The sequence below is a fragment of the Gadus morhua genome, chromosome 4, assembly GCF_902167405.1.
Source record: "Gadus morhua chromosome 4, gadMor3.0, whole genome shotgun sequence".
NCBI classification, from domain to species: Eukaryota; Metazoa; Chordata; class Actinopteri; order Gadiformes; family Gadidae; genus Gadus; species Gadus morhua.
Genome location: NC_044051.1, coordinates 21,383,983 through 21,411,982, shown reverse-complemented (window position 1 = coordinate 21,411,982; position 28,000 = coordinate 21,383,983). Strand labels below are relative to the sequence as shown.

General features: G+C 41.5%; 1 protein-coding gene across 1 annotated transcript in view; it reads left to right on the top strand.

The window, feature by feature from the left end:
* The window catches only part of LOC115542910 (synaptic vesicle glycoprotein 2C), a 35,251-nt gene extending 10,718 nt beyond the window's left edge, over positions 1 to 24,533 (top strand). The window contains exons 4-13 of the mRNA XM_030355401.1: positions 6,339 to 6,490; positions 15,371 to 15,504; positions 16,107 to 16,196; positions 16,297 to 16,407; positions 16,833 to 16,921; positions 18,025 to 18,189; positions 19,815 to 19,948; positions 20,650 to 20,853; positions 21,420 to 21,579; positions 21,895 to 24,533. Of these exons, the coding sequence (XP_030211261.1) occupies positions 6,339 to 6,490; positions 15,371 to 15,504; positions 16,107 to 16,196; positions 16,297 to 16,407; positions 16,833 to 16,921; positions 18,025 to 18,189; positions 19,815 to 19,948; positions 20,650 to 20,853; positions 21,420 to 21,579; positions 21,895 to 22,078 (1,423 nt within the window). The 3' untranslated portion in view covers positions 22,079 to 24,533. The remainder of the gene's footprint in view (positions 1 to 6,338; positions 6,491 to 15,370; positions 15,505 to 16,106; positions 16,197 to 16,296; positions 16,408 to 16,832; positions 16,922 to 18,024; positions 18,190 to 19,814; positions 19,949 to 20,649; positions 20,854 to 21,419; positions 21,580 to 21,894) is intronic.
* The last annotated feature ends 3,467 nt before the right edge of the window (positions 24,534 to 28,000 follow it).

Genomic DNA, 28,000 nt, shown 5'->3' with positions numbered 1-28,000 from the left:
CTACTCTAATGTACTAGCCTACTCTACTGTATTCTACACTAGTCTACTGTGTTCTGCACTACTTTACTGTATTCTACACTACTCTATTGTGTGCTACACCACTATACTGTATTTTACACTATTCTACTGTACTAGTCTACTCTACTGTTTTCTCCACTACTTTAATGTACTAGTCTATTCGACTGTATTCTACATTACTCTAATGAATTCTTCTCTAACTCTAATGAACTCTACTGTATCATACTGAAGTCTACTCTACTGTATTTGACTCTTCTGAAGTCTACTCTTCTGTGTTGTACTCTTCTGTATTTTACTCTACTGAAGTTTACTCTATGGTATTCTAATCTATTGTAGTCGACCCTTCTTTATTCTACACTACTCATCTACTTTTATACTTTACTCTTCTACTCTGCTCTACTCTACTCTTACTACTATACTTCCCCTTCAGTAAACTACTCCACCTCACTATTCCAAGTTTGGTAACCCTTCCTTTTACAGTCCCCTAATTACTAGGTATTTACCCGGTACATGCATGGCAAATCATAGTGTATTACTGGGTAATTACCACTGGTAATAAGAAGGTAAATAGAGGTAGTTACCCAGAAAATACATGATAAATCATAGTGTATTACTGGGTAATTACCACTGGTAATAAGAAGGTAAATACAGAGGAATTATCCGGTAAATTATAGTGTATTACTGTGTAATTACTACTGGTAATAAGAAGGTAAATACAGAGGAATTACAGCTGATGTACCAAGTAAAACCTCCACTATTTCCCATCAACTCAACTAAGTAGCATGTAGTTGTAACCGTTTTAGGTTGGTAATAACTCCGATATTGTGTACTTCCTAGGAAATTAGGCAACCAATTCTAACACCTATTATCCAAGGTTTATGTTGTTAACAGCCCAAGTTTAATGATGTACTATCTAGAAATTGGCATAGTGCTTTCCAATAAAATACTTTTTCTTAGTTATTATTCGTAGCTGCACCCATTTAGAAAGGGTTTATTCGATTTACCACTATGGAATTACTTACCTGGTAACAACCTCTGCAGGAACAGTTTTCCTCTAGTGTTATGGTACATCTTCTTAAATACTGGGTACCGCCGTTTGTTTCCATGGTATTACCAGGTTCCTACCATATAATTTATAATAGATACATTCCATTATCCATGCAGTCAATACAAACTTACCATGTACGTTCTGCGACATTACCAAGTAAAACACACCAATTTACCCAGTAATTAAGCTGAAACTGTACTGTAAAAGGAAGCCTCGTTTATTCCATGGTATTACCAGGTTCTTACCATATAATTTGTAATACGTTATTCCCTTTTCCATGCAGTCAACACAAACTTGTACCATGTACGTTCTGCGACGTTACCAAGTAAAACACGACAATTTACCCAGTAATTAAGCGGAAACTGTACTGTAAAAGGAAGCCTCGTTTGTTTCCATGGTATTACCAGGTTCTTACCATATAATTTGTAATACATTATTCCCTTTTCCATGCAGTCAACACAAACTTGTACCATGTACGTTCTGCGACGTTACCAAGTAAAACACGTCAATTTACCCAGTAATTAAGCTGAAACTGTACTGTAAAAGGAAGCTTCGTTTGTTTCCATGGTATTACCAGGTTCTTACCATATAATTTGTAATACATTATTCCCTTTTCCATGCAGTCAACACAAACTTGTACCATGTACGTTCTGCGACGTTACCAAGTAAAACACGTCAATTTACCCAGTAATTAAGCTGAAACTGTAATGTAAAAGGAAGCCTCGTTTGTTTCCATGGTATTACCAGGTTCTTACCATATAATTTGTAATACATTATTCCCTTTTCCATGCAGTCAACACAAACTTGTACCATGTACGTTCTGCAACGTTACCAAGTAAAACACGACAATTTACCCAGTAATTAAGCTGAAACTGTACTGTAAAAGGAAGCCTTGTTTATTTCCATGGTATTACCAGGTTCTTACCATATAATTTGTAATACATTATTCCCTTTTCCATGCAGTCAACAAAAATTTGTACCATGTACATTCTGCGACGTTACCAAGTAAAACACGACAATTTACCCAGTAAGTAAGCCGAAACTGTACTGTAAAAGGAAGCCTAGTTTGTTTCCATGGTATTACCAGGCTCTTACCATATAAGTTGTAACTGGTTATTCCCTTTTCCATGCAATCAACACAAACCATATATGTTCTGCAACATTGTTCACCAGTAGTTAAGCACTTTAATTGTTGTTATAAAACCCCAAACCACTGTTGATGAAAGGCATATTAAAATTAAACAAAATCAAAGGCTTACCTTTCAAACAATACGTATCTCACAAACAGGCACTGAACACTGACAAAAAAATGAGCCGTCCACATCAACTCAATTTAAATGTTACTGATGGTGTTTTCATAAAACACATGACATTGTTATGGCAAGTGACCACAAGGAAGACTGCTTCAATCTCTACAATTTGAATAAGCGGTGAATGCCATGCAGCAATCTGCCTAATGGAGCATCTTTGTGGTCATTCGCAAACCAATGAGTCCACTCGATGAATGAGAGACTCTTAAGTGTCTTCTCTGTGAGGTATCCCTGCAGTCTCCACATCTGGGATTTGAAGGCTGACCAAGACCTGACCAGGTACCTCCAAATCTCCCCTTCCATACTGTAATAAAAAATCAGAAGACAAGAAAATAAACATTAGGACAGTCAATTAATTAACATTTCTAGAACATGTAGAACTCAAAGATTTATTTATTTATTATTATTTAACCAAGTTTATTAGTTAAAAAAGGATGCTGGTCCTCTGGCCATTGTGTTTGGTCATACTGAAAAGAGAAAAAGGCATAGCCATAAATACAGTTAATAGGACGGGAGGGGACAGGCTGTTACCTCCGGTTAGCACTTTAGCATCGAGCTAGCGGAGCTTCTGTCATTCAACTAACTCGGACATGTTGTTTAAAACCTATAACACCGAATTTATTAAAATATCCGGATTTAATCGGGCTCTCTCCCATAAGTACAGTTAATAGGACGGGAAGAGACAGGCTCTGTTAGCCCCGGTTAGCGCGATGCTAAAGAGCAGCTCTACCGGAGCATGCCACCTCAACAGCTGCAAGTTAGCCTCCGGTTTGATATTCGCCAGATATTCGGTTTACCACCCAATCGGATTCATCAACATAGGTGCAATACATTACGGGCTTAATATGTTGAGGACGGTGCATCGCGAAAATCACAAACACATGTTGCCATTGATGTCTGTGCAACAACGTCATTTACGTTCTGGCTGCTACCTGTTTTAGGGACCGTCAACAAGTTACACGCACCGACTGGTGGCAGAGACGTTACCATGGAATTGTTTCTGGAAATAAATCATATAAAATAATATAGAAATCACTAAAAAATACATTTTGTCACCTGATTGTAGTAGTAGTTGCCAATGGTTGGCTGCTACTTACTGCAGGTAACTTTGCTAATGTATTATATTATTGTTAAACGGGATGCAATTAATAATTGCAAATATAGTTTAGTCGATTTTTGTCGAATATTAAACTATTAACTTTATTATGATTAACTATATTGCAATATATTTGTGTGATTAATTTCCTGAAACAATTCCATGGTAACGTCTCTGCCACCAGTCGGTGAGTGTAATTTGTTGACGGTCCCTAAAACAGGTCGAAGCCAGAACGTAAATGACGTTGTTGCACAGACATTGATGGCGCCAACATGTGTTTGTAATTTTCGCGATACGGTGTCCTAAACCGTCCTCAACATACTAAGCCCGTAATGTATTACACTTATGTTCATGAATCCGATTGGGTGGTAAACCGAATATCAAACCGGAGGCTAACTTGCACCTGTTGAGGTGGCATGCTCCGGTAGAGCTGCTCTTTAGCATCGCGCTAACCGGGGCTAACAGAGCCTGTCTCTTCCCGTCCTATTAACTGTACTTATGGGAGAGAGCCCGATTAAATCCGGATATTTTAATAAATTCGGTGTTATAGGTTTTAAACAACATGTCCGAGTTATTTGAATGACAGAAGCTCCGCTAGCTCGATGCTAAAGGGCTAACCGGAGGTAACAGCCTGTCCCCTCCCGTCCTATTAACTGTATTTATGGCTATGCCTTTTTCTCTTTTCAATATGACCAAACACAATGGCCAGAGGACCAGCATCCTTTCTTAACTGATAAACGAAATAATCTTTGAGTTCTACATGTTCTAGAAATGTTAATTAATTGACTGTCCTAATGTTTATTTTCTTGTCTTCTGATTCTTTATTACAGTATGAAAGGGGAGATTTGGAGGTACCTGGTCAGGTCTTGGTCAGCCTTCAAATCCCAGATGTGGAGACTGCAGGGATACCTCACAGAGAAGACATTAAAGAGTCATCTCTCATTCATCGAGTGGACTCATTGGTTTGCGAATGACCACAAAGATGCTCCATTAGGCAGATTGCTGCATGGCATTCACCACTTATTCAAATTGTAGAGTTTGAAGCAGTCTTCTTTGTGGTCACTTGCCATAACACTGTCATGTGTATTATGAAAACACCATCAGTAACATTTAAATTGAGTTGATGTGGACGGCTCTTTTTTTGTCTGATTTCTTCAGTGTTCAGTGCCTGTTTGTGAGATATGCATGGTTTGAAAGATAAGCCTTTGATTTTGTTTAATTTTAATATGCCTTTCATCAACAGTGGTTTGGGATTTTATAACAACAATTAAAGTGCTTAACTACTGGTGAACGATGTTGCAGAACATATATGGTTTGTGTTGATTGCATGGAGAAGGGAATAACCAGTTACAACTTGTATGGTAAGAGCCTGGTAATACCATGGAAACAAACGAGGCTTCCTTTTGCAGTACAGTTTCAGCTTACTTACTGGGTAAATTGTCGTGTTTTACTTGGTAACGTCGCAGAACGTACATGGTACAAGTTTGTGTTGACTGCATGGAAAAGGGAATAATGTATTACAAATTATATGGTAAGAACCTGGTAATACCATGGAAACAAACGAGGCTTCCTTTTACAGTACAGTTTCAGCTTAATTACTGGGTAAATTGTCGTGTTTTACTTGGTATCGTCACAGAACGTACATGGTACAAGTTTGTTTTGACTGCATGGAAAAGGGAATAACGTATTACAAATTATGTGGTAAGAACCTGGTAATACCATGGAAACAAACGAGGCTTCCTTTTAAAGTACAGTTTCAGGTTACTTACCGGGTAAATTGTCGTGTTTTACTTGGTAACGTCGCAGAACGTACATGGTACAAGTTTGTGTTGACTGCATGGAAAAGGGAATAACGTATTACAAATTATATGGTAAGAACCTGGTAATACCATGGAAACAAACGAGGCTTCCTTTTACAGTACAGTTTCAGGTTACTTACCGGGTAAATTGTCGGGTTTTACTTGGTAACGTCGCAGAACGTACATGGTACAAGTTTGTGTTGACTGCATGGAAAAGGGAATAACGTGTTACGAATTATATGGTAAACCTGGTAATACCATGGAAACAAACGAGGCTTCCTTTTACAGTACAGTTTCAGCTTACTTACCAGGTAAATTGTCGCGTTTTACTTGGTAACGTCGCAGAACGTACATGGTACAAGTGTGTGTTGACTGCATGGACAATGGAATGTATCCATTATAAATTATATGGTAATAACGTGGTAACACCATGGAAACAAACGGCTTTGTACCCAGTATTTAAGAAGATGTACCATGAAACTAGAGGAAAACTGTTCCTGCTGAGCTTGTTACCAGGTAAGTAATTCCATAGTTTCTAAGGTAAATCGAATAAACCCTTTCTAAATGGGTGTAGCTATGAATAATAACTAAGAAAAAGTAATTTACACAGTACTTAGTTGAGTTGATGGGTAATAGTGGAGGTTTAACTTAGTACTTCAGCTGTAATTCTTCTGTCTATACCTCCTTATTACTAGTGGTAATTACACAGTAACACACTATAATTTACCGGATAATTCCTCTGTATTTACCTTCTTATTACCAGTGGTAATTACCCAGTAATACACTATGATTTGCCATGTATTTACTGGGTAACTACCTCTGTATTTACCTTCTTATTACCAGTGGTAATTACCCAGTAATACACTATGATTTACCAGGTTTTTACCGGGTAAATACCTAGTAATTAGGGGACTGTAAAAGGAAGGGTTACCCAAAGTTTTCTACTTCCTTCTTATCTACATCTATTTTACTCTACTCGACACTGCTATGACGCATCCGATGTGAGTAAAACATATCTTAATGCTGATGTTACTTCCTGTCTCCGCCCCCCTCCTTCCTGTCCTCAGCATCGGTGGCGCGGTGCCCATCGTGTTCTCCTACTTTGCCGAGGTACTGGCTCGGGAGAAGAGGGGCGAGCACCTGAGCTGGCTCTGCATGTTCTGGATGATAGGGGGGATCTACGCCTCGGCCATGGCCTGGGCCATCATCCCCCACTACGGTTGGTACCGGCCAGCCTCCTTCATCCAGCCGCATTCATCCAGCCTCATTCATCCATCCTCATAGCCGGGCTATTGCCAGACCAAGCTCAATCGTAGATTGCACGTTGGTCTGGGGAAGCTGCTGTCATTTTCTTCAGCACAAGAGGCGTGATCGACGGGCCTAGTTCAACTGACTCGGTACGCGATTGGCTGCTTGCCGTTGCATCCCTGTCATCATTGTGTTGAACCAGCCAATACCGCACCAAGGGGAAGCCAGCTTGGTGATTGGCTCCCGCAAAAACATATCGGAAGCAGAAAGAAATGCATTGCTCTTCTCCAGACCCTTGTGCAGGGCGAACTCAAATCGCCTGCAGAATGGGCGGAGCTACCCAGTCTACCATCCTCATTCATTCCAGCCTCCCATCAAGCCTCCTTCATTCATCCAGCCTACCATCAAGCCTCCTTCATTCATCCAGCCTACCATCAAGCCTCCTTCATTCATCCAGCCTATTTCATCCAGCCTCATTCATCCAGCCTATTTCATCCAGCGTCCTTCATTCATTCACATTCACATTCACATGTCTCCCAGAAAACCGGTGTACTCAATGACATGCAGAGCCGGCCCTCCTGATACGCAAATTAAGCGGCCGCTTAGGCCCCCCAAGAGCGCTGTATGTTTTTAAAAATATATATATCAGTGCCAGTTTAACGCGTTATTAACGGCGTTAACGCAAACCAATTTTAACAGCGTTAATTATTTTATCGCGCGATGGCACTCTTTTGGCTTGGCAGTTGTTGTAGTTTTTTCACCTGCTGTCTAGCAACAACTAGTCACGTTAGAAAAACAAAAACACCATACCAGGGGGGTATACCACGAACCTCGCTGAACATACCCAGGCTTTCTTGGGAAAACCTGGCTCGAAGGTGCCGCAACTCTCAATCAGAGTTAAATGGTACCACGACGCTCACTTTAGATTAAATTAGTTGAACCAGGTTTTCGGCTTTAGGTTCAATGCGCGTTCACATAAAGGGGGCGTTTCTCGCGTCATTTGACTCACCCTTATGCAAAATAAATCGCACGAGAGCGGTGTATTTCATCCAAGGCGAGCATTGTATTATTATGAACTCCTACGATGAATTCAAAGTTCAAATCACAGCCAAGGGGAACACGGTTGCCGATAATATGGCTAGGGTGGCGTGCTGGCAAAAAATAGCCGACCGTGTTCATTCGTAAGTGAAAAGATTCTGCATGTTGTCTTCAAATATTATGCATCATCCTCCCTTTTACCCCCATATATGTGGGCCCCATGTTTGCTCCTACGAACATGGGGCCAAGTCAAAAATAAATATAAAAATATTATTCAATGTGGTAAGTTGTAAGCATCCATTTGAATAATTTCAGGTGAATTTAGCCTATGATTTGGTTTTCCGACTATGGAGGTGATTTTTCTTAACAATTCTCACAGCTATAATATGAATTGTGTCACTGACATAGCAGTTCTATAAGGGATAATGGAAAACCCGGCACTTGACTATAGGTTAATGTACGTTGAACGTGCGGGGCCACCTTCGAACTTGAAACACAGACACACTGCGCAACACTAGCCGCGTTTACATGGCACATCCGATCCGCATAGATTTCTATGCGGAATAGATCTGTTCATAAAATGTGATCCCCTGCTGTATACATGGCAGTAACAAAAGTGTCCGTTATGTCTCTCGCGCACACCTGACACATCTCTGATCGGCGGCGACATAATGGACGTCTTATCACTATTTGGCATTGTGAATTTGATTTTAATGAAAGCACAGCAGGAGAGAGCTTTTCTCTGCCTGCTCCTTCAATTAAGAAGGAGGACAGCACAGCTACGTCCGATCTTTATATTTACCCCCACCTCCACCGCAAACAAGAGGAATTTGAATGCGAGTCCGCAGCAAAGACTGGTGGGAGAGAGTGGTCTCTCTAAGTTAAGAAGTATTTTAACGTTCAGCCTGCAAAAATACTAGTAGTAGCCTACTCATTTACAGTTATCCCGGACGCGCGCGGACACTACGATACGCGAACACATCATTAATAAACACCCATGTCCCGTCGCTTAGCAACCGGACACGCTTACCGGACTACTTACGAACAAAGACGTGAATTAGGCAATAAATCCACTTTCCTTGACAGCGGTCAAGTTCGGCGTGCATAAAAGTACCAACGGAGCTCAGTGGACCAATTGCGAACTACTGCAGCTGCTCTAAGTTAAACCCCAATCTGTTCGGAATAAGTGTATACATGTCGATTAAAACAGACTACTCCACCTTTTCTATTCGGCATAGAATTCTATGCCGAACAGATAATTGTATTCCGAATGAGGCGTATGATTTTCTATTCCGCGTAGAAATCTATGCGGATCAGATGTGTCCATGTAAACGCGGCTATTAAGTGCACGGCTTCTTTGTGTAGCATTGACTAAATACGGTCCAACAAGGAAGATCAAATAACGAATACCCTCTGGTGAGAATCTGTATCTCTCATAAAGAATATCGTCAGACAATGCCAAGGGATCGGTTCTGTCCCGAAAAACCCTCTGTCTCCGGAGAGACGCCTGTACGATAAGTGCGCCGAGGTCCACGGGAACACCAACAAATGGTGACGCCATTATCGGAGGAGGGGCTAGGAAGCTGCGCACGCCGATTTAAGTAGCCGATCTCCGAGTAGGGTAAGCTGAAAAGCTGCTCGCAACCAGATTTGGTTGCGAGCATAAGTCCCCATGGTGATACAGCAACGCTTAAAGAGATCGACTTTCGTGGTACAGCTAAACCAGGCTTTCAGCTCAACATACCTCCCTAACCCTTTAATCGAAGTTCGTAGTACAGGCCCCTGGAGGGTCTGGGTAGCATGTTGGTTCATTGGGTCAAACAGAGCTGTACTCTGATTGGTCACGCTCTGATAGGTAGAGGTTGTGTGGTGGGACTGACATTTGCTTTTGCGTTTCTTTATTGCGCTGTCAAACTAAAATAGTAATACGGATTTAGGATTTTACAATACTACACCTCCCTCGAATCATCAGACACATGGCGGAGAAGTGGCAACAAAAAATCTCATGATGCATTCTGAGGTACAAGCCCTTGACTTTTAGTGAACTGATCCAAGATGAGCTGCTGATAACGTACAGTAACATACTGCTGGAAATAACCCATGGTGGACATACAGCTGGACAGAACCCATGGTGGACGTACAGCTGGACAGAACCCATGGTGGACGACGTACAGCTGGACAGAACCCATGGTGGACATCCAATGATCCACCACTGGTACACTGAGCACATTTTCCTTCTTCTTGTGTGTGTGTGTGTGTGTGTGTGCGTGTGTAAAATCGGTTCTGCTGCAGTACTTTTCTCCATTGACTGGGACACAGACTGCACATTGAGAGAGTGTGTGTGCCTTTGTGTGCGTCTGTGTGTGTGTGTGTGTGTGTGTGTGTGTGTGTGTGTGTGTGTGTGTGTGTGTGTGTGAATGTTTTGTGTAAGCAAGTGCATGTGGGTGTGTATACCAGGGAAATGTGGTATTTGGGTAGCTTTCTGTTTTACCCTTTTAATTTTTGAGGAATAATATTAAATGATTCCAATTAAAGTGCCTCATTTTGGAAAATCTGTATTTTAATTGGTATGTGGAATCAAGCTGAAGGGTTTGTGTGATGTTGGTTTACCTGAGGGTTTTAATAGACACTGACTGATAGCCAAGCCACACTCTCTGCATCATGGTGCATCTATTTGTTGTGTATGTACGTGTGTGTATGTGTGTGTGTATGTGTGCTAGAGTGTGCGTGAGTGTGTGTGTGTGTGTGTGTGTGTGTGTGTGGTTGAGTGTGTGTGTGTGTGGTAGAGTGTGTGTGTGAAAGAGAGAGAGAGTGTGTGTACAGATTGCTTATTTACTGTATAGTAAATAAGCAATGTGCCTACGTCAAAGCAGGGCAACTTTCGCATTCATGCTGTAACCACTAAGAGAGTAAACAAAGGGAAACTTAGACACACTGCTAACCTCACAAATCTCATATCTATTGCCTCCAAACCAAAAACAACCTTGAAGCCTATCAACAACACCATCAGGATGGCTCTACTTAATGTGAGGTCTCTTAATAACAAATCATTTTTAGTTAATGATTTTATTACCACTTCTAAACTGGATTTTATGTTTTTAACTGAAACATGGCTGGAACAAATTAACAGTGCAACCGTTCTGATAGAGACAGCTCCTCCCAACTATAACTTTTTTGATGCATGTAGATCTGGAAAAAGAGGTGGAGGGGTTGCTGCTATATTTAAAAATGTACTTCAGGGGAAACATGTTATTTGGTGATTTTCCATCGTTCAAATACCTTAGTGCTGTATTGAAATGCTCCCCCAGAGTTCTCCTATTAATTATTTACAGGCCACCCACATATTCTGCAAATTTTTTCGATGACTTCACAGAATTATTGTCTAGCATCTCCACAGAATTTGACTGTCTAGTGACTTCAATTTTCATACTGATGATTTGAATGACAAGTGTGCAAAAAAACTTTTTGCCATTTTGGACACATTTGAACTGTCTCAACATGTGAAAGAGGCTACTCATTGTAAGGGGCACACTCTAGACCTGGTTATCACAAAGGGCCTCAATGTTTCTGATCTCTCTGTGACTGATCCTTCCTTGTCTGACCACTTTTGTGTTTTCTTTAACATATCTTTTATTCCCGACATACAGACAAAATCAAACACTGTCAAAAAACGGTATATCAATGAAGATTCTAATGTACTTTTTAAAAAGGCCATCTCCTTGCTACCACCTCTAAACCCATGTTCTGCTGATGATCTTGTAGAAAACTTTAATTTGAAATTTTGAAAGTCATAGATGTCATTGCACCTTATAAGGTTAAAACGATTTCTGGAAAGCAAAAGGCACCCTGGAGAAAAGCTGCTTATGTAACAGGACAGAAAAAGGAATGCAGGAAGGTTGAACGCATCTGGCGTAAAACAAAACTTCATATTCACCATGATATCTTTAAAGAGAGCTTCCGTGCCTACAATTTAGACTTAAAAAATGCTAGAGAAACATTTTTCTCCAATATCATTAAAACCAACACTAATAATGCAAAAACCCTATTTGCAACTGTTGACAGACTGACCAACCCCCCAACAGAAATTCCACCTGATCTCCATTCCACGCAGAAATGCAATGAGTTTGCAGCTTTTTATATTGATAAAATTGAAGGTATCAGACGCGCCATCAATATCTCCACGTCAAACAAAAATGTTGGACTACCACCCTGTTCAGGCAAAAATGACGTGGCAAGGATGGCATGCTATAATGTTATAGACTCTCAAAATCTTGTGGAAAATGTGACACAACTAAAGCCATCCACCTCTTGCCTTGATACTATACCTACCAACCTCTTTAAGAATGTTTTCGACTGCCTAGCAGTAGACATATTGCAGATAGTTAACAACTCTCTCCAGTCAGGCAATTTCCCAAAAGGCTTTGAAATCTGCAGTTATTAAACCCCTTTTAAAAAAAGCGGAGCCTAGATGCCTCTATTATTAACAACTACAGGCCAATATCAAATCTACCCTTCATAAGTAAAATCATTGAGAAAGTTGTCCTCCAGCAACTAAATCACTTCTTGGCATCAACTGGTTGCTATGACACCTTCCAATCAGGATTTCGACCCCTGCACAGCACTGAGACCGCCCTTATTAAAGTTGTAAACGACATCCGTCTTAACACAGACTCTGGCAAAGCCTCAATACTAATGCTACTTGACCTCAGTGCTGCATTCGACACTGTAGACCATACATTACTTCTGGAAAGGTTAGAAAACTGGGTGGGGCTTTCAGGCACTGTCTTAAATTGGTTCAGGTCCTACCTACAAAATAGGAACTACTTTGTTTCCATTGGCGACTTTGTATCAGAATCAACCAACGTGACATGTGGAGTCCCACAAGGTTCGATCTTAGGACCCTCTTTATTCAACTTCTACATGCTCCCACTAGGGCAAATCATGCAAAATAACAATATTGACCATCATTGCTATGCTGATGATACGCAAATCTATGTATCGCTATCACCAAATGACTATCGGCCCATAGATCTGCGAGCCAGTGCATTGAGCAAGTGAAGGAATGGATGTGCCGAAATTTCCTTCAACTAAATGAGGACAAAACAGAGATAATTGTAGTTGGTTCTAAAACGGAAAGGCTTAAAGTAACCCAACACCTTCACTCTCTGTCCCTGAAAACCTCTATCAAAGCCAGAAATCTAGGGGTTATCATGGATTCAGATTTTATATTTTGACAGTCACATCAAATCAGTTACAAAATCGGCATATTATCACCTTAAAAATGTAGCAAGACTTAGAGGGCTCATGTCCACCGAAGACTTACAAAAACGTGTACATGCCTTTATCACTAGTAAACTTGATTACTGCAATGGTCTCCTTACAGGTCTCCCAAAACAAACTCTGAGGAAGCTTCAGCTTGTTCAGAATGCTGCTGCTAGAGTTCTAACAAAGGCCAAAAAATTTGATCATATTACACCAATTCTGAAATCGTTACATTGGCTTCCTGTAGGTCAGAGAATTGATTTTAAAATCATGTTGCTAACCTATAAATCCCTACATGGTTTAGGCCCTAAATATTTAACTGATATGCTTCCACTACATCAGCCTTCTAGACCACTAAGATCCTCTGAGACCAATCTGTTAATTATCCCCAGAGTACACACACAAAACATGGGAAGCAGGATTTAGTTACTATGCAACGGATTTAAGACTTGCCCCAACTCTGAGCACCTTTAAAACAAGACTGAAGACTTTTATGTTTGCTATAGCTTTCTGCCAAAATCTTAAATACATTGCACTTTCTAAAAAGCTTTTTTAACTTTGCCTTTATTTTCTATTTTAATACTAAAATGCCTTTTTCTATTTTACCCATTTCTTTGCATATGTTTTTCTTTTACTTATCTATTATGTTATTTTATTGTATGACAATGTTTATATGTGAAGCACTTTGAGTCTGCCTTGTGTATGAAAAGTGCTATAAAATAAAGTTGCCTTGCCTTGCCTTGCATTGCCTTGCCTATAGGAAGTCCATAAATCTTGCAGAATGTCTGAGTTCCTGAATTAGTCATCCATCCCTCCAGTCCATTAGACCCATAATCTGTCTAATGAGATCCATACAGGAGAGGACAAAAGCAGTTTATCAAATACACATTCACAAACGCACAAACTCACTCACACACACACTCACTCACACACACACACACACACACACACACACACAAACAGACCCTCCTGCATACACTCACTCACTCTCATACTCATACTCATACACACACTCCCTCTCACACATACTCACTCACTCTCATGCTCACGCTCATACACACACTCACTCACACACACACACAAACTGTCCCATGACTATATTGGGAAGTATCTGAACAAATCAGAATGCATCGTTGGCAGTATTGTTTGAGAGCTAATAGGCTCCGGGTAGCATAGCTGTATGATTACTATCCAGGAGTGTGTTTATACGCATGCACACACACAAATATATATTGTGGCGACCCGGCCAAAGGAATGTCTCTGTCACTCTGGAAAGTACCACACGCCAATGTCCGTTCAAAGCCACAAGCAAGAGGCATTTATTCAAGGAACAACGGAAAAAACACGTGGGTCTGTGCCCAACGCGGGAAAAACTAGAAATAATACTGATGGCTCTGTGAGCCACGAAAGAGTCAATGCTATCGTCCCCGCGAGCGTTGGGGAAAAGGTCCGCTAAATCCACTCCTGGAGGTTCCCTGGTCCACTCCTGCTTACAGCTTCCCTCCCGTATGAGAACCTGTCACAGCCTTTTAAAGGGGTACCTGGTCTTGCCACAGGTGTTCTCCATTGCACCGATTAGGGTGACGCAATACGCCATCCACCACCTCTCCCCGGGGCCGCATGGGTTTGGACCGGGTTGCCACAATATATATATATATATTTATATATATATATGTATGTGTGTGTGTGTGTATGTGTGAGGGGTGGAAATATATATGTGTGTGTGTGTGTGTGTGTGTGTGTGTGTGTGTGTGTGTGTGTGTGTGTGTGTGTGTGTGTGTGTGTGTGTGTGTGTGCATGTGCGTGTCTTTGTGTCTGTGTGTGTATGTTTGAGGGCAGAAATATATATATATACAAATACATACATTATGGAGGTTGTTGCCTGGTGTGAGCTCATGATAACAAGAATAAATTCATTATTTCTTAAAGCAGTTCTCAGCATTTCTTTCCCACAGGAGTTGATATCTGCTCAAAGGCATTTTGTTAGACTTTAGACTGTTGGTAACAGAAAGGGCTTGAAACCTCACAACACAGCGTCACATCACAATAACCCATAACTCCATATTGGAATCAAAGGCTCATCGAAGTTGTTGTTATTGTGTTGATAGTAGTGTTTGACTCTTTGTTTACTAATGCATCATCATCGTTTCAACGGAAGTTATGGAATATTAACGTTGAAGTCTTGAGTCCTCTCAATATGGAAGTATTATTATGATTATATCATCATCAAAATGCTGCGTTGTGATGTACAAGCCCTATTGTTCCTCAGCAGTGTATGAGTGAAGTGGGAATACAGCGGGATTGGGGCGAAGGTTGCTGTTAACAATACTTTTATAACTATGATTTGATCATATGTTGCATTGGGCATAACTGTAGATTAGTATGCTGTTTTATAAACTCACACTGTGTATGTATGTGTGTGTGTGTGTGTGTGTGTGTGTGTGTGTGTGTGTGTGTGTGTGTGTGTGTGTGTGTGTGTGTGTGTGTGTGTGTGTGTGTGTGTGTGTGTGCGTGTGTGTGTCTGTTCCTCTGTCTACATGGCTGGTGGTAGGGTGGAGTTTCAGCATGGGTTCAGCCTACCAGTTCCACAGCTGGAGGGTGTTCGTAGTGGTGTGCGCTCTGCCCTGCGTCTCCGCTGTGGTGGCCCTCACTTTCATGCCCGAGAGCCCACGTTTCTTCCTACAGGTGAGGGGTGGAAACATCTCATTTCAATGCAAAACGTCAATTAAAAGTAAATTCGGTGGCAAACGTTCCGATTTCAATGGAAAACAATAAAAATCAAGTGGCAAACATTCTTAATTCGGTGAATACTTCTTAATTCAGTGGCAAACATCCTTAATTCGCTGGCAAACATTCTAAATTGAGTGGCAAATGTTCTTAAATCAGTGGCATACATTTATAATTCAGTGGCAAACATTCTTATTCAGTGGCAAACATTCTTAATTCAGTGGCAAACATTCTTAATTCAGTAGCAAACATACTAAATTCAGTGGTAAATATTCTAAATTCAGTGGCGAATTTTCTAAATTCAGTGGCGAACATTCTAAATCCAAGGTCAAACCTATAGTTTCTCTAACATTGTGCACCTTGGCTTCTTTATCTGCTTTATTTGCTTCAGATATATTGCTGACATTGAACTCTTATTCTTATTTTTATGTGATCATCTTTCTGCACAATTCTATATGCAAATTTTCTGCAGTAATTATTGTGCTGTTTTTTTTTCTTTTCTTATCTCATTGTATTGATTACACTTCATCGTCCCTCCTCTCATCTCTGATCTTCTCCAGAACGGCAAACACGACGAGGCCTGGATGGTGCTCAAGCACATCCACGACACCAACATGCGCGCCCGCGGAGAGCCCGAGCGAGTGTTCACTGTGAGTGAGTGCAGTGACACCACCGCCTCCACCACCACCGCCTCCACCCCATTAAGGCTTCAGTGTGGTGGCCAGGAGTGACCTCTGTCTCCCCCTACAGGTGAACAGGATCAAGGTCCCTAGGCAGCTGGACGAGCTGGTGGAGATGCAGAGCGAGACGGCCAACCCTGTGGCCAAGGCCTTCATGAAGGTTCGGGCCGAGATCAGAGGAGTAGGTTGCTTTCTTCAGGGTTTACCAGCCAGGCGTATAATCAGAGCTAAAGCAGTCCTGCAATTTAATAGCAGGACTGCTTTGTGTAACATGTATGAAGCCTATCGTTCACCAAGTTTTGAGCTTGTCTGCCATCAGACCTCAGAATAGAACCTGAAGTCTGATTTGTGAGAACAGTCCAAAGCCAATCCAAGTCAACTTAAACAAACGTTCCACTTGGGACATCAATACTGTGAGAGTCCAGCTAGGTGTGATTGATCGAGAGGTAGACCCCAGCCTACCAGATTGCTCCAGTCCACCAGTGAGGTGATTCAACATCAGCCAAATCGCTGCACTGGGTCGACACTCCCACTCGTGATGTCACAAAACGCTGGATAAATATAGTCCATCTACCATTTACAAACGGTTGTCCTGTTCCCTACCAGCTGTGGATGACCTTCATGAGGTGCTTCAGTTACCCGGTGAGGGACAACACAGTGAAGCTGGCCGTGGTGTGGTTCACCCTGTCCTTTGGGTGAGCTTCCACACACACTCTCCTGCTCTTTATTCGACCTGCCCTTCCCTGTGCTCCTCCTGATGTCCCCGCATTCAGTGTTGAATGGCGACCTGACGCTTTTGTTTTTCATAATTGTTCTCCATAATCCCTCCTCTGGGAACAGGTCGCATGTGGGAAGAAGTAATGGCTGTCTTTCTTTAATGTGCCAGCTCCCGTCTGCCTTGGTATCACTCAATAAGTCACAGCAGGCTGTGAGTGTGGCTGTGTGTGTGCATGTGCTAGTGGGCCTGTGTCATTGTGTTTGAGTCTGAGTGTTTCTTTGTGTTCTTGTTTGTGTGTATGTGTGAGGGGTGGAAATATATATATGTGTGTGTGTGTGTGTGTGTGTGTGTGTGTGTGTGTGTGTGTGTGTGTGTGTGCGTGCGTGCGTGTGTGTGCGTGTGTGTGTGTGTGTGCGTGTGCCTGTCTTGAGCGTTTGTGTGTGTGTCTGTCTCAGTATGTCTGTGTCTTTGTGTGGTTTGTGTTTAGATACATCCTTTATTGGGTCATAAGCCTGTAATGCTAGTGGTGATGGATGACAGATAATTGAAGTGTGTGATGCAACAGGCCAATGGTGGCGTCTGCCACCTGTCAACAAGTCATCTCATTGTAATGTCCTCATTGGTCCAGATCAGCCCTAGGGGGCGGGTCTTGTGTAAAGTGTTGTACAGCGTGTGTAGGGATCCTTACATGCTTTTCTATTGAGAACACGTAACACGCTTAATGCAAATGTATATTAATGTATATGCTCATGTCATCTACATATACACACACACACAAACATACGCAAGCACTCACTCACTCACACACACGCTATCTCTCTCATACTCACTCACTCAGTCACTCACACAAACACACACACATCACATTCCAAACCCCATAGTTAAAGGCCAGAGCATTAGTTTGTGACCCGTTCCATATGCAGAGTCCCGTCCTATCTTCAAACAACACAGAGCTGGCAGCCGACTGGGGCACTTGAATGAATTATTTTCCGTGATGCTCTTGACCATTAATGACTAATGTAACGTCCCAGTAAGGAACTGGTAGTAAAATCTCTTTCCTCTGGTGTCTGGTGTGAGCAGGTATTATGGACTGTCGGTGTGGTTCCCTGACGTCATCAAACACCTCCAGGCGGATGAGTATGCCTCCAGGGTGAAGATCCACAACGGAGAACGTACCGAGGACTTTACCTTCAACTTCACCCTGGAGAACCAGATCCACAGGAACGGAGTGTTTCAAAATGACAGGTAGACTTATTTTGTGATTCCTGCCTTTCTGTTTGAGGGTGCTATATGAATAAACTTGCCTCCTTGTGTAGCAGGAATTTGTATTAGGTTTATATGGTGATATTAAAGCTGGGGTAGGTAATTTGTCTTAGTAGCATTTTTTGTCATATTTGTTGAAATTCTCTGCTGAAGGTAATCAATAAATTATATGCTCTGACAAGAAAAATAAATTGTTGAGTATCTGTTATAAGCCCATCCAATCATTTCATACAGCCCAATTAATTGATTGGATACCTACCTGTCTTACCTGCCCACTGTGCCCGTGCACTTATTGCACCTGACCGGAGTGTCCACAAGTCTAGGCCAACCCACTGCTAAAGCTAATAGCTCTGCCTGTTTTGGGGGAAAGGCTTTTGAGGGAGCGTCGCTTTGAATGACAACGTTCATTGAGCGCGACAAGACAGATAACACTTATTTTACAAATTACATTTATTAGCGTTCCTAACTTTATATTTGTATTGTATTGTATTGTATTTATCTATTTCCCTACACAGTAATAGCTAAATGTTATGGGGATTACGTGAATAATAATAATAATAAACATTTACCAGTTAGTAAATGCCTGCTCACCTATCTACCCATCTATCTATCTATTATCTATCTATCTATTACCTATGATCTATTCTCTAAATTAAATTAAGGAAATTAAATTAACACAAGTTAGCCAGACTATGATACACTTTAAACACTCAGTTTACTAGCTAAATTTGATTAAACAATTAAATGCAATACAAATATAAAGTAAAAACAAGTGTTATCTAGCGATCCGTTATCTGTATTATGTTATATCATCGTTGGCAACATGAGCGCAAATGTTTTTTGAAACCTGCTTTAAACACTCAGTTTACTAGCTAAATTCGATTAAACAATTAAATGCAATACAAATATAAAGTAAAAACAAGTGTTATCTAGCGATCTGTTATCTATATTATATTATTTAGTCTTTGGCAACATGCGCGATTGTTTTTTGAAACCTGCCTGGCAACGGGCAACCCCTTACGTAATCTGTTGTCCGTTGCCTGGCAACGGACAACTGATTACTGATTACGGTACAAATTTGGCACCCGGTACGAATTTGGTGTTACACCTCCCCTAGCTTTAAGCCTCAGTGCCTACCCTAGCTTTAAGCCTCAGTGCCTACCACAGCTATAAGCCTAAGTCCCTACCCTAGCTTAAGCCTCAGTGCCTACCCTAGCTTTAAGCCTCAGTGCCTACCCCAGCTATAAGCCTCAGTCAATAACAAAATATCACAAATTGACATAGTTTTGCGCCCGATTGCGACTGGTTGGTCAAAGTGAAATGTTGGGCCAAATGTTTTAATTCTGGCATGGCTTTAGACACACACGTGTCTGTAAAATGGATTTCTAGTTTCTAGTCTAGCTTGTTCATTCTGTGTCATCACCATTCTTTAAAATGGATGAGAAGCTTTGAATTTTTAGAGTGTTGAAAACCCCTCAAATGACAAGGATGGCCACATCAGTGGTGTGATGCAATCTAGATGTACGGTCATAATGGGGTACGGCAGCACCTGGGACATCATACGTGATGTTTGATGTCTTTGATCACGCTGTGTGTTCGCTCCACAGGTTCATCGCCATGAGGTTCAAGGCGGTGACCTTCATCGACTCTACCTTCGACAACTGTTACTTTGAAGACGTCTCCTCCGTCGGCACCTCCTTCAAGAACTGCACCTTTATAGAATCCTTCTTTTATAACACTGGTTAGTCCACGTGGAAAGACCGTCCGTTTGTCTGCCCCTCCGCCTACCTGTCTTTTTGTCTGTGTCTGTCGGAGCATCTGTTTCTGTGTTTGTTCTGTCTGTCTGTCTGTCTCTCCGGTCAGTAACACGCTCAACCCAATGGTTTCGAGGCGGACAGGGATTTTGTAGTGTACTAAACTTTGTATTGTACCAGACGTAGGGCAGAACACTCTCAGGAATGTTACCAGAGAGATTTGAATGGCCTCCGTCCAGCACCGTCCAGTGCTGAGCAGCTGAGCACAAGGAGATGATAACAGCCTGTCTGGCTGCTGATTGGTTCTCCTCTATGGAGCAGCGGGCAGAGACAGTAGAAGATACTGATGAGGGCAAGAAGTGGATGTACAGTAGAGATGGAGGCCATACTTTGTGAGATGATTGTTATTTATGTCACTGAATTAATCCATCGTAACCACTGTGGATCAAGGAAGGGTAAATGTTTCAGATGTTGTGGGGTCCTGCCTTTTAGAATAACAACCTGTTAATCAAACTGTGTCACTGTTAGATTGAAGTCACACGTTTATTTTGTTTGGTATAGAGCTGATATCCTCTCATTGTGTTCATTGTGAATATATTCCTGAATATGAACAAGTGTTTAGTGTGAGTGTGAACTCAATTCTGTGAAATCCCTCTTTCTTTCCTCCCTCCCTCTGGTGAAATGGCAGACATCGATGACTCCAAGCTCACCAACTCCCGTGTGATCACCAGCTCCTTCCACCACAACAAGACGGGCTGCCAGATGACGTTTGACGATGACTACAGCGCCTACTGGGTCTACTTTGTAAACTTCCTGGGAACTCTGGCCGTGTTGCCTGGCAACATCGTCTCTGCGCTGCTCATGGACAAGATTGGACGCCTCAGCATGCTGGGTAGGAGACTCTGTTTGATATCTGCTCCGGTATGATGCTCAGATCTATGCTTGTGGTTACTGGCCAGAGACACAATCGACTATAGATCTAGGAGCGCATGTAAACAGTTGCCTCTAATCTGGTTTGAAAGAGTTCAGATTGACTGTAGATCTAGAAGGCCATGTAAACCGCTGCAACTAATCTGGTTTGAAAGCCCCCTCCCCTTATTTCGCACACCGAATATATATTAATGCATAATTCATGTACTAAATATATCAATATAATATGCTGTGATATGAAGCTAGAATATAATGTGTAAATATGATATATACTATAATATTATAATTATAATATATTACATAACGTACTGAGCGGAACTGAGTCTGTTTTTCAGGTCCTGAACTGAAGAAAATATAGATATTACTATTAAATAAATAAAACATTCTTTATCTCTTGTTTCTATAATCTGGCACAGGAAACAGTTTGCCTTTTTGATGAATATTATGTATCTCACATGATCCGTCTCTTTGGATTAGTGGCAGCTCAGTAAATGTAATGCAGAGCTGCTGACCATGTTTCGACCACAGGGGGATCCATGGTGCTGTCAGGTATCAGCTGTTTCTTCCTGTGGTTCGGCACCAGCGAGTCCATGATGATCTTCATGCTGTGTCTCTACAACGGACTCAGCATCTCAGCGTGGAACTCTCTGGACGTCGTCACGGCGGAGATCTACCCCACTGACAGGAGGTGGGTGCTGTGTGTTTTTGTGTAGTAAGTGTAGTTGTGGGTCATAAGGACCAGTTCTCCACCCGTGTTTCATCGACCTGCCTCAATGTGTCGAACATGGGGCGCTATCAAGAACCACTACTTTGTACATTGTAAACAACGAGGTGATAGGAATGTGGTGGTCATGTTGAGTGAACACGATGAGGCCAGCATACAGTACGCCCCACAGAACTGAATCTCTGGCATTGTTACGTGGATTATCAAACTGTAGGTTGGACTTTTTTATTATAGATGAAAGGTATTTATATGATGTCGTGCGCTATGTGTTTCTCCCAGGGGAACTGGCTTCGGGTTCTGTAACGCCATGTGCAAGCTGGCGGCGGTGCTGGGGAACCTGATCTTCGGCTCCCTGGTGGGCGTTAGCAAGGCGGTGCCCATCCTGCTGGCCTCGGCCGTGCTGGTGACCGGGGGCCTGGTGGGCCTCAGGCTCCCCGACACACGCGCCAATGTCCTCATGTGAAGGGGGGCGGTTGATCTTGAAATGGATTTAGGGATTTATTTTATTTGTTGGTTTTCCTTATTTAATTGTTTTTATTGGTAATTGCATTTATTTTTTTGTTTTTATTTATTTATCTTTTATTAATGTTTGTATTTAATCTTGCTTAAGTCCATTATATGAAAGTGCCAAAATGCTCAAAATCTGTTGTTAAATCAGTAGCAGATATTAACCAGAAAATATGGAACAATGAAATATAGTCACCGTTATTTGCGGTCGCAAATACACAGGGGCTCATCGTTGTGTTTATATTATGGAGTTGTATAAATATATACAGTAAGTGATCCTTATTACATCTTATTTCTGGACAGTATGGATCAACATGTTCGACGGTCCTCTGAATTCTCCCTTTAGGTCTGGGTGAAGGTTTATTTGGTGCTTAGAACTAGGGATCTTCACAGCTCGGCAGGGCTGACCCTATGGGGGTCAACCCTATGGGGGTCAAGCCTAACCCTATGGGGGTCAACAATGATCTTATGGGAGTCAACCCTGCCCATAGGCTGAGGGCCATAGCCTCACCCATAGGGCCCTGGATAAAGAATGTTAAGGAGTTTTTTCTTCAATGAGTCTAATTAAATTATTTTTTAAATCAAAGACCTTATTATACAATGACATAGGTCATATAATTCCTAGGCAAATTAACAATTTGAATTTGTACGTTGTTTAGGTTTCTTTGTTGAGTGTTGAGTTTCTGTCCGCCTGCTCGACTGCATAATGAGACATTGACTAAAGACATCCTCTCATTTAATACAGTCCCAACAGACTCTGCTGCAGATGCAAAGTAAAACAACGTTTACACTTTCTCTATTCCCCTGCTGAGGAACTTTTACACCTCACAACCCTTTCTGTCTGAATGTTCTGTTCCTTCGTGTGTGTGTTTGTGTGGTATGGCAATTTGCTCAGTGTTAAGGACTTCGCTTTTAACTAGTCTGGATCTCTATCCACATTGGACAGCCTCCGTTTGACCTCTGAGCCCCCTGAGAAAATCACCCTCTGTCTGGCTCCTCGCTCTCAATCTCTCTCTCTCTCTCTCTCTCTCTCTCTCTCTCTCTCTCTCTCTCTCTCTCTCTCTCTCTCTCTCTCTCTCTCTCTCTCTCTATCTATCTATCTATCTATCTATCTATCTATCTATCTATCTATCTATCTATCTATCTATCTATCTATCTATCTATCTATATCTCTCTCCCTCTATGTCTGGGTGAGGGGATCTTAATGTCTCCCTCCATGCTCTTTTTAGCTTCTCTTGTTGTTTCTGCTGCTCGGCTCCCTTGGAACTAAAAGGCCTTTCTTGAAGAATCTCGCTTCAAGCGTGTCTCTCGCTCTTCAAAACCTAGCAGACTCTCTTTTTGTGTGCATGTGTGTGTGCGTGTATGTATGACTTTGAGTGTGTGTCTACCAGTGAAGGTTAGTTTCTGTGTGTGTTTGTTTGTGTCAGACCTTGTGGATGCATGACTACGCTTCTTGAAGCAGCAGGTGTCTGTGGTGTTGTAGCTGACTCATCGCCTTCTACTTCAGAAACTCATGCGCCCAAAAACATTATATTGTGTATGTTTTATTTTCACTCTCAAACATGCCACGTATTTTAAGGGATGGAATGTGTCCAAGCAGTGACACTTTCCTCTCATTTTGCCCCAAAGTGAAAGTAGCCCAACCTTGAGTGAAATCAAAAGCCATGCTTCCAACATTGTTGGTTATTAATATCCATGCTTGATGTTATAACGTTTTCATTCTAATAAGCAAATATGGCATGGTTTTGGGGGGGGGGAATTGATTCTAAGTGGATTGAGTTGCACATTTGTGCAACATTTGTGCAACTCAGTAAATGCCTTTAAATCTGTGCTACAACTTTAAATCGTACGTTTCATGTTTTCATTTCATATTTTTCCTGAACTTAAAAGACGAGCCGAACCTATTAGGATTCTTGTTTCCCGTTTCTGGTTGTAGTTTGTGTGTACATTTTTCGTGTCTGCTTGTCCTTGAACTTCTCAGCCACTGTGCCATCAAGGCAACACTTAATGTGCCAAGCCCAATTGATATATTGATCCCTGTGGAAGAAAAAACAACCTGCATGTTTGTTCCTCAAGGCATTCTGTGGTTCTGCTGTTGTGTCCTCTGTTCTTTGGTTCCCTAATAACTATTCTTGTGTTGTTCTATTTTTGTGTTTCGGTTTACTGTGGACCGTGGGTTAATTCTACTCTTGTTTTGAGTTCTGAATAAGTGTGGACATGGCATGCTCTTTGTGAGTGGAGGGCTTTATGTGCTCAAAGAGCCAATCAGACTGGGGTATTTTAAACCTCAGAGCTTCATTGTCGATAGATTATTGATCACAACTTCCTGACGTCAATGATGAGCATGTCTTACCTTGTGGTGTCATGTTCACCCATTTAGAAAACCAAATAAAACATGTCAAGATCCTTAAGGGTCTTAAGGATGTTTATTTCCACAAGGGGACTCTCCCAATGTGAAGATCTGAAACCCTCTGAGTCAAGACCAGCCTCCCTATGCAGATCAACAGCAGATGGCACCATATATATTCTAGATGTCAGTGTCCCAGAGGACACATTTATTCACATTACATCTACATAAATCCCAATTTGGATATTTTTCTCCCTCTGTTAAATGGAGCGAGTCAACAAAGTACAGCATAAACATTACTTGTCACCTGAGATCCATTAAAACGTTGCTAGTGGAGAGGCCCACTACAACACTGCATTATTTCCTTAATTGTACCTAATTATAATTTATCTTTGGGCTGAATAAAAAATAACTCCCTTCTGGCCAAGTCTCCCGGTATGTTGTCACTTTAATTCAGAGTTATTTTCGACAGAAAGACACTTATGTGCCAACATTTGAGTGCAAACTCAAATGTTGGCAGGAAGTAAAAAGTTGATGGTCCTTTTACAGCTCATCACATAATTGTGTATCCTTGTAATTACAGACCATCCTTAACATACTTCTGGAATTAATAGATGAAACATTTTGGTAGTAGACATAGTTTCAGCTCTATACACTGATTATATTATAGAATGATAATGTCTATGGAGTTAATAGATAACATCCTACTGTTTATGACTGCCTCTTTATCTCAACAATGTGATGTGTTTCTTTGATTTCAATCTTGTTCCGGGGCGAAATGTTAGTGTGTCCACTGATGAATCAAACGGCAGGAAGCTGCTCCCTGTCTGACAGGAAATACCAATGCATTGAGTCGGAGGTCTGAACCAACTCACCGAATACTGTGAGCAGAGAGTTCTCCCACTCAGCCGTATATGGTGACCTGAAAGACAATGTTCTGAGAAATACAACCCCTTCAAATATTCACCAACAAAAATAGATAGTTTTGAGTTTTTTCAAGTGTGTATTTACTTTGATTCATACCGATGTAATCATCAATGGTACTGCTTGAGCTTCAATATAGAATTATAATCAACTAGAATCCTAACACAACCTTTTAAATGAAAAAGATTTGACAATGCAAAGTAGAGAGTTGCACCGCTCCATGAAATCAGTAATTCCATTCTCATCAAAACCTGAAAACACACTTTCTCAGCATTAAAACACAACTGTAAACACACACCCACACACATTGTACATCTCCCCTTGTAGTGAAGTTGTTTACATTGAAGCCCGATGGGGGTTTCTACTCCTTGATTCTTTACCCGGAGCAGTAGAAAGACAACCACCAGAAGGTCCATTCCTCTTCTCCAGAACTGCAGGCTAGGTTCACAGCAGCAGCGACTATCCCGCTCCAACTCATTTAGATAAACAGGAGTATTGTGTACGTGATGCTGGTAGAAAAGCCACCCTGACACCCCATCTGCACTGTAACACTCTCATATGCTATACAGCATAGGATTGTATGTACACAACCACTTGCCATAGTATAGGCACTATGTATTCCCGCGAGACCAGGGAATGGGAGCGCAATCCAGGAAGTTGGAATGAATAAAGTCACACGTTACACTGATACGGATCACTCGTGGAGTTACTTTTATTCATCAGAAAGTGTGCCACAGAATAAACATTACATGCACCTGGCCCCTTTGTATTCACAACCTGTTTAAGCTCCGCCCCTGTCCCATGTTCTCCATGTCAAGGTCTCCATCCCTCTCATCACTCATGATGGAAGGCCATTTCCCATAGATAACACATTACAGTACCCACTGAGTCGCTTGTTCTCTGACATTCCTCCCTGGAATGTCCCCAGCTCTCCTGTGGCACTAGAGCTGCCCAATGAACACTTCTTTATGACTGTGTAACACAAACCTACACTAAATGCTGTGCTGCCTGTTTCTTGACAACAAACATTTACAGCAAATTCATTGCAGAAGACTTTCTAAAGAAGAAAAAGGAAATTAGATATTATGGGACACATACAATCATCAGCTTGTATTTAATTGTCTAGTATGTTCCCCAAAAAAAGGAAACCTTAAATAAACCATAAATGTTGGGACTGTGAGCAGTCCCAGAGGTATTCTTAGTCACCCACGCACCGCCTATCCCAGCGGCCACCCTTTTCAAGCGAATCAAGGATATATTCATTCATCCTAGACGCAACTCTGCTTCCGGCAGGGGATTGTAACACACTCGCAAAAACGCACACTCACGCACTCACACATGCACACCTAAGCACACACATATATACAGTATATATAACAATATAATACTGTTCACAGATTTTCATATATTGAATTTGCCATAACTCTACCATTCTTTACACAATCAGTTTATTAATCATGCAAGTCAATAGATCTTGATCATCCAAACTATTTTTTCAATTCAAGCTATGAATTTTAAGAAGCTGATGTTTTTTTAATGAAATTGTAACTGAACAGCAAAATCTATCCGACCGACATTATTGGTCTCATGGCAAAAATGTTTAGCATGCAAAATAAATAATGTACACCAAGTTTCAGATTTTTGTATCCATTGGGGTGGCCATGACAAACCCCAATCCTAACCCTTAGACCAAAAGTCATAGCACACAATATTGGACTTTTGCCGCCAAACATTTTGGAGACGCCACCGACAAAGTTAACTGACTCTAGGCGAAGACGCATGACAGACGCGGTAAAGCAGAAGAAGAGAAGAGAAGAAAATAAAATGCTAACTTCCCATTTAAGAAAGACTACTGGGTGCAGTTAATTTCAACATCAGGGTAAGTTTAGCCTCTTTTTTTCAAATCTGAATTGGGGTTCAGGTGGTCTAAAATGTTCCCGTTGGCCAAGTCCAACCTAAGTGATTCTCCCTGTTGGCGACAACCTGATTGAAATCAATATGACTAGAAGGCATGGATCGAAAGAGGGCTTTTTGTAGTCCATCTTCGGAAAATTGTAGTTTCACACTAGAGACAAATAATATTAGCAATACCCGCCATCGCGCAATGACGTCGGTAGGGAAAAGTGGAGTCAAATTCATTTTAAACATGTTCGAAAGGACGCACCTTTGACTTACCTTGACCCGATGACCTTATCCACAAAGGTTAAGGAAAGGTGGCATAAAGGTTAGGAGAGCTGACTCTCCGAATGGGCCATGCTCTTCCAGGATACAAATATCATGGACGCACCTCCAAACGTTTTTACTTTACCAAACAATAATAGGAATTCGGGCAATAACAATAGGTATCCACAGATAAACTGTGAACACCTCACTTTACCTCACCAAGACATGTTCCCTGTAGGCCTACTCGGGAACAGCCCGTTGGTTGGATCCATGCCAATGTTTTTCTCAGTGTCTAAACATTCCAAGAGGGCCCCCTCAGATCCCTCCACTTAAATGCATAAACTTTAGTAGTTGAAGAACATCCACGACATATTTTAGATATCAACTCGTAACTTTATTCATAGAGCACTTTTTTGTGCAAAAAAGCAAGGTGCTTGACCCTAT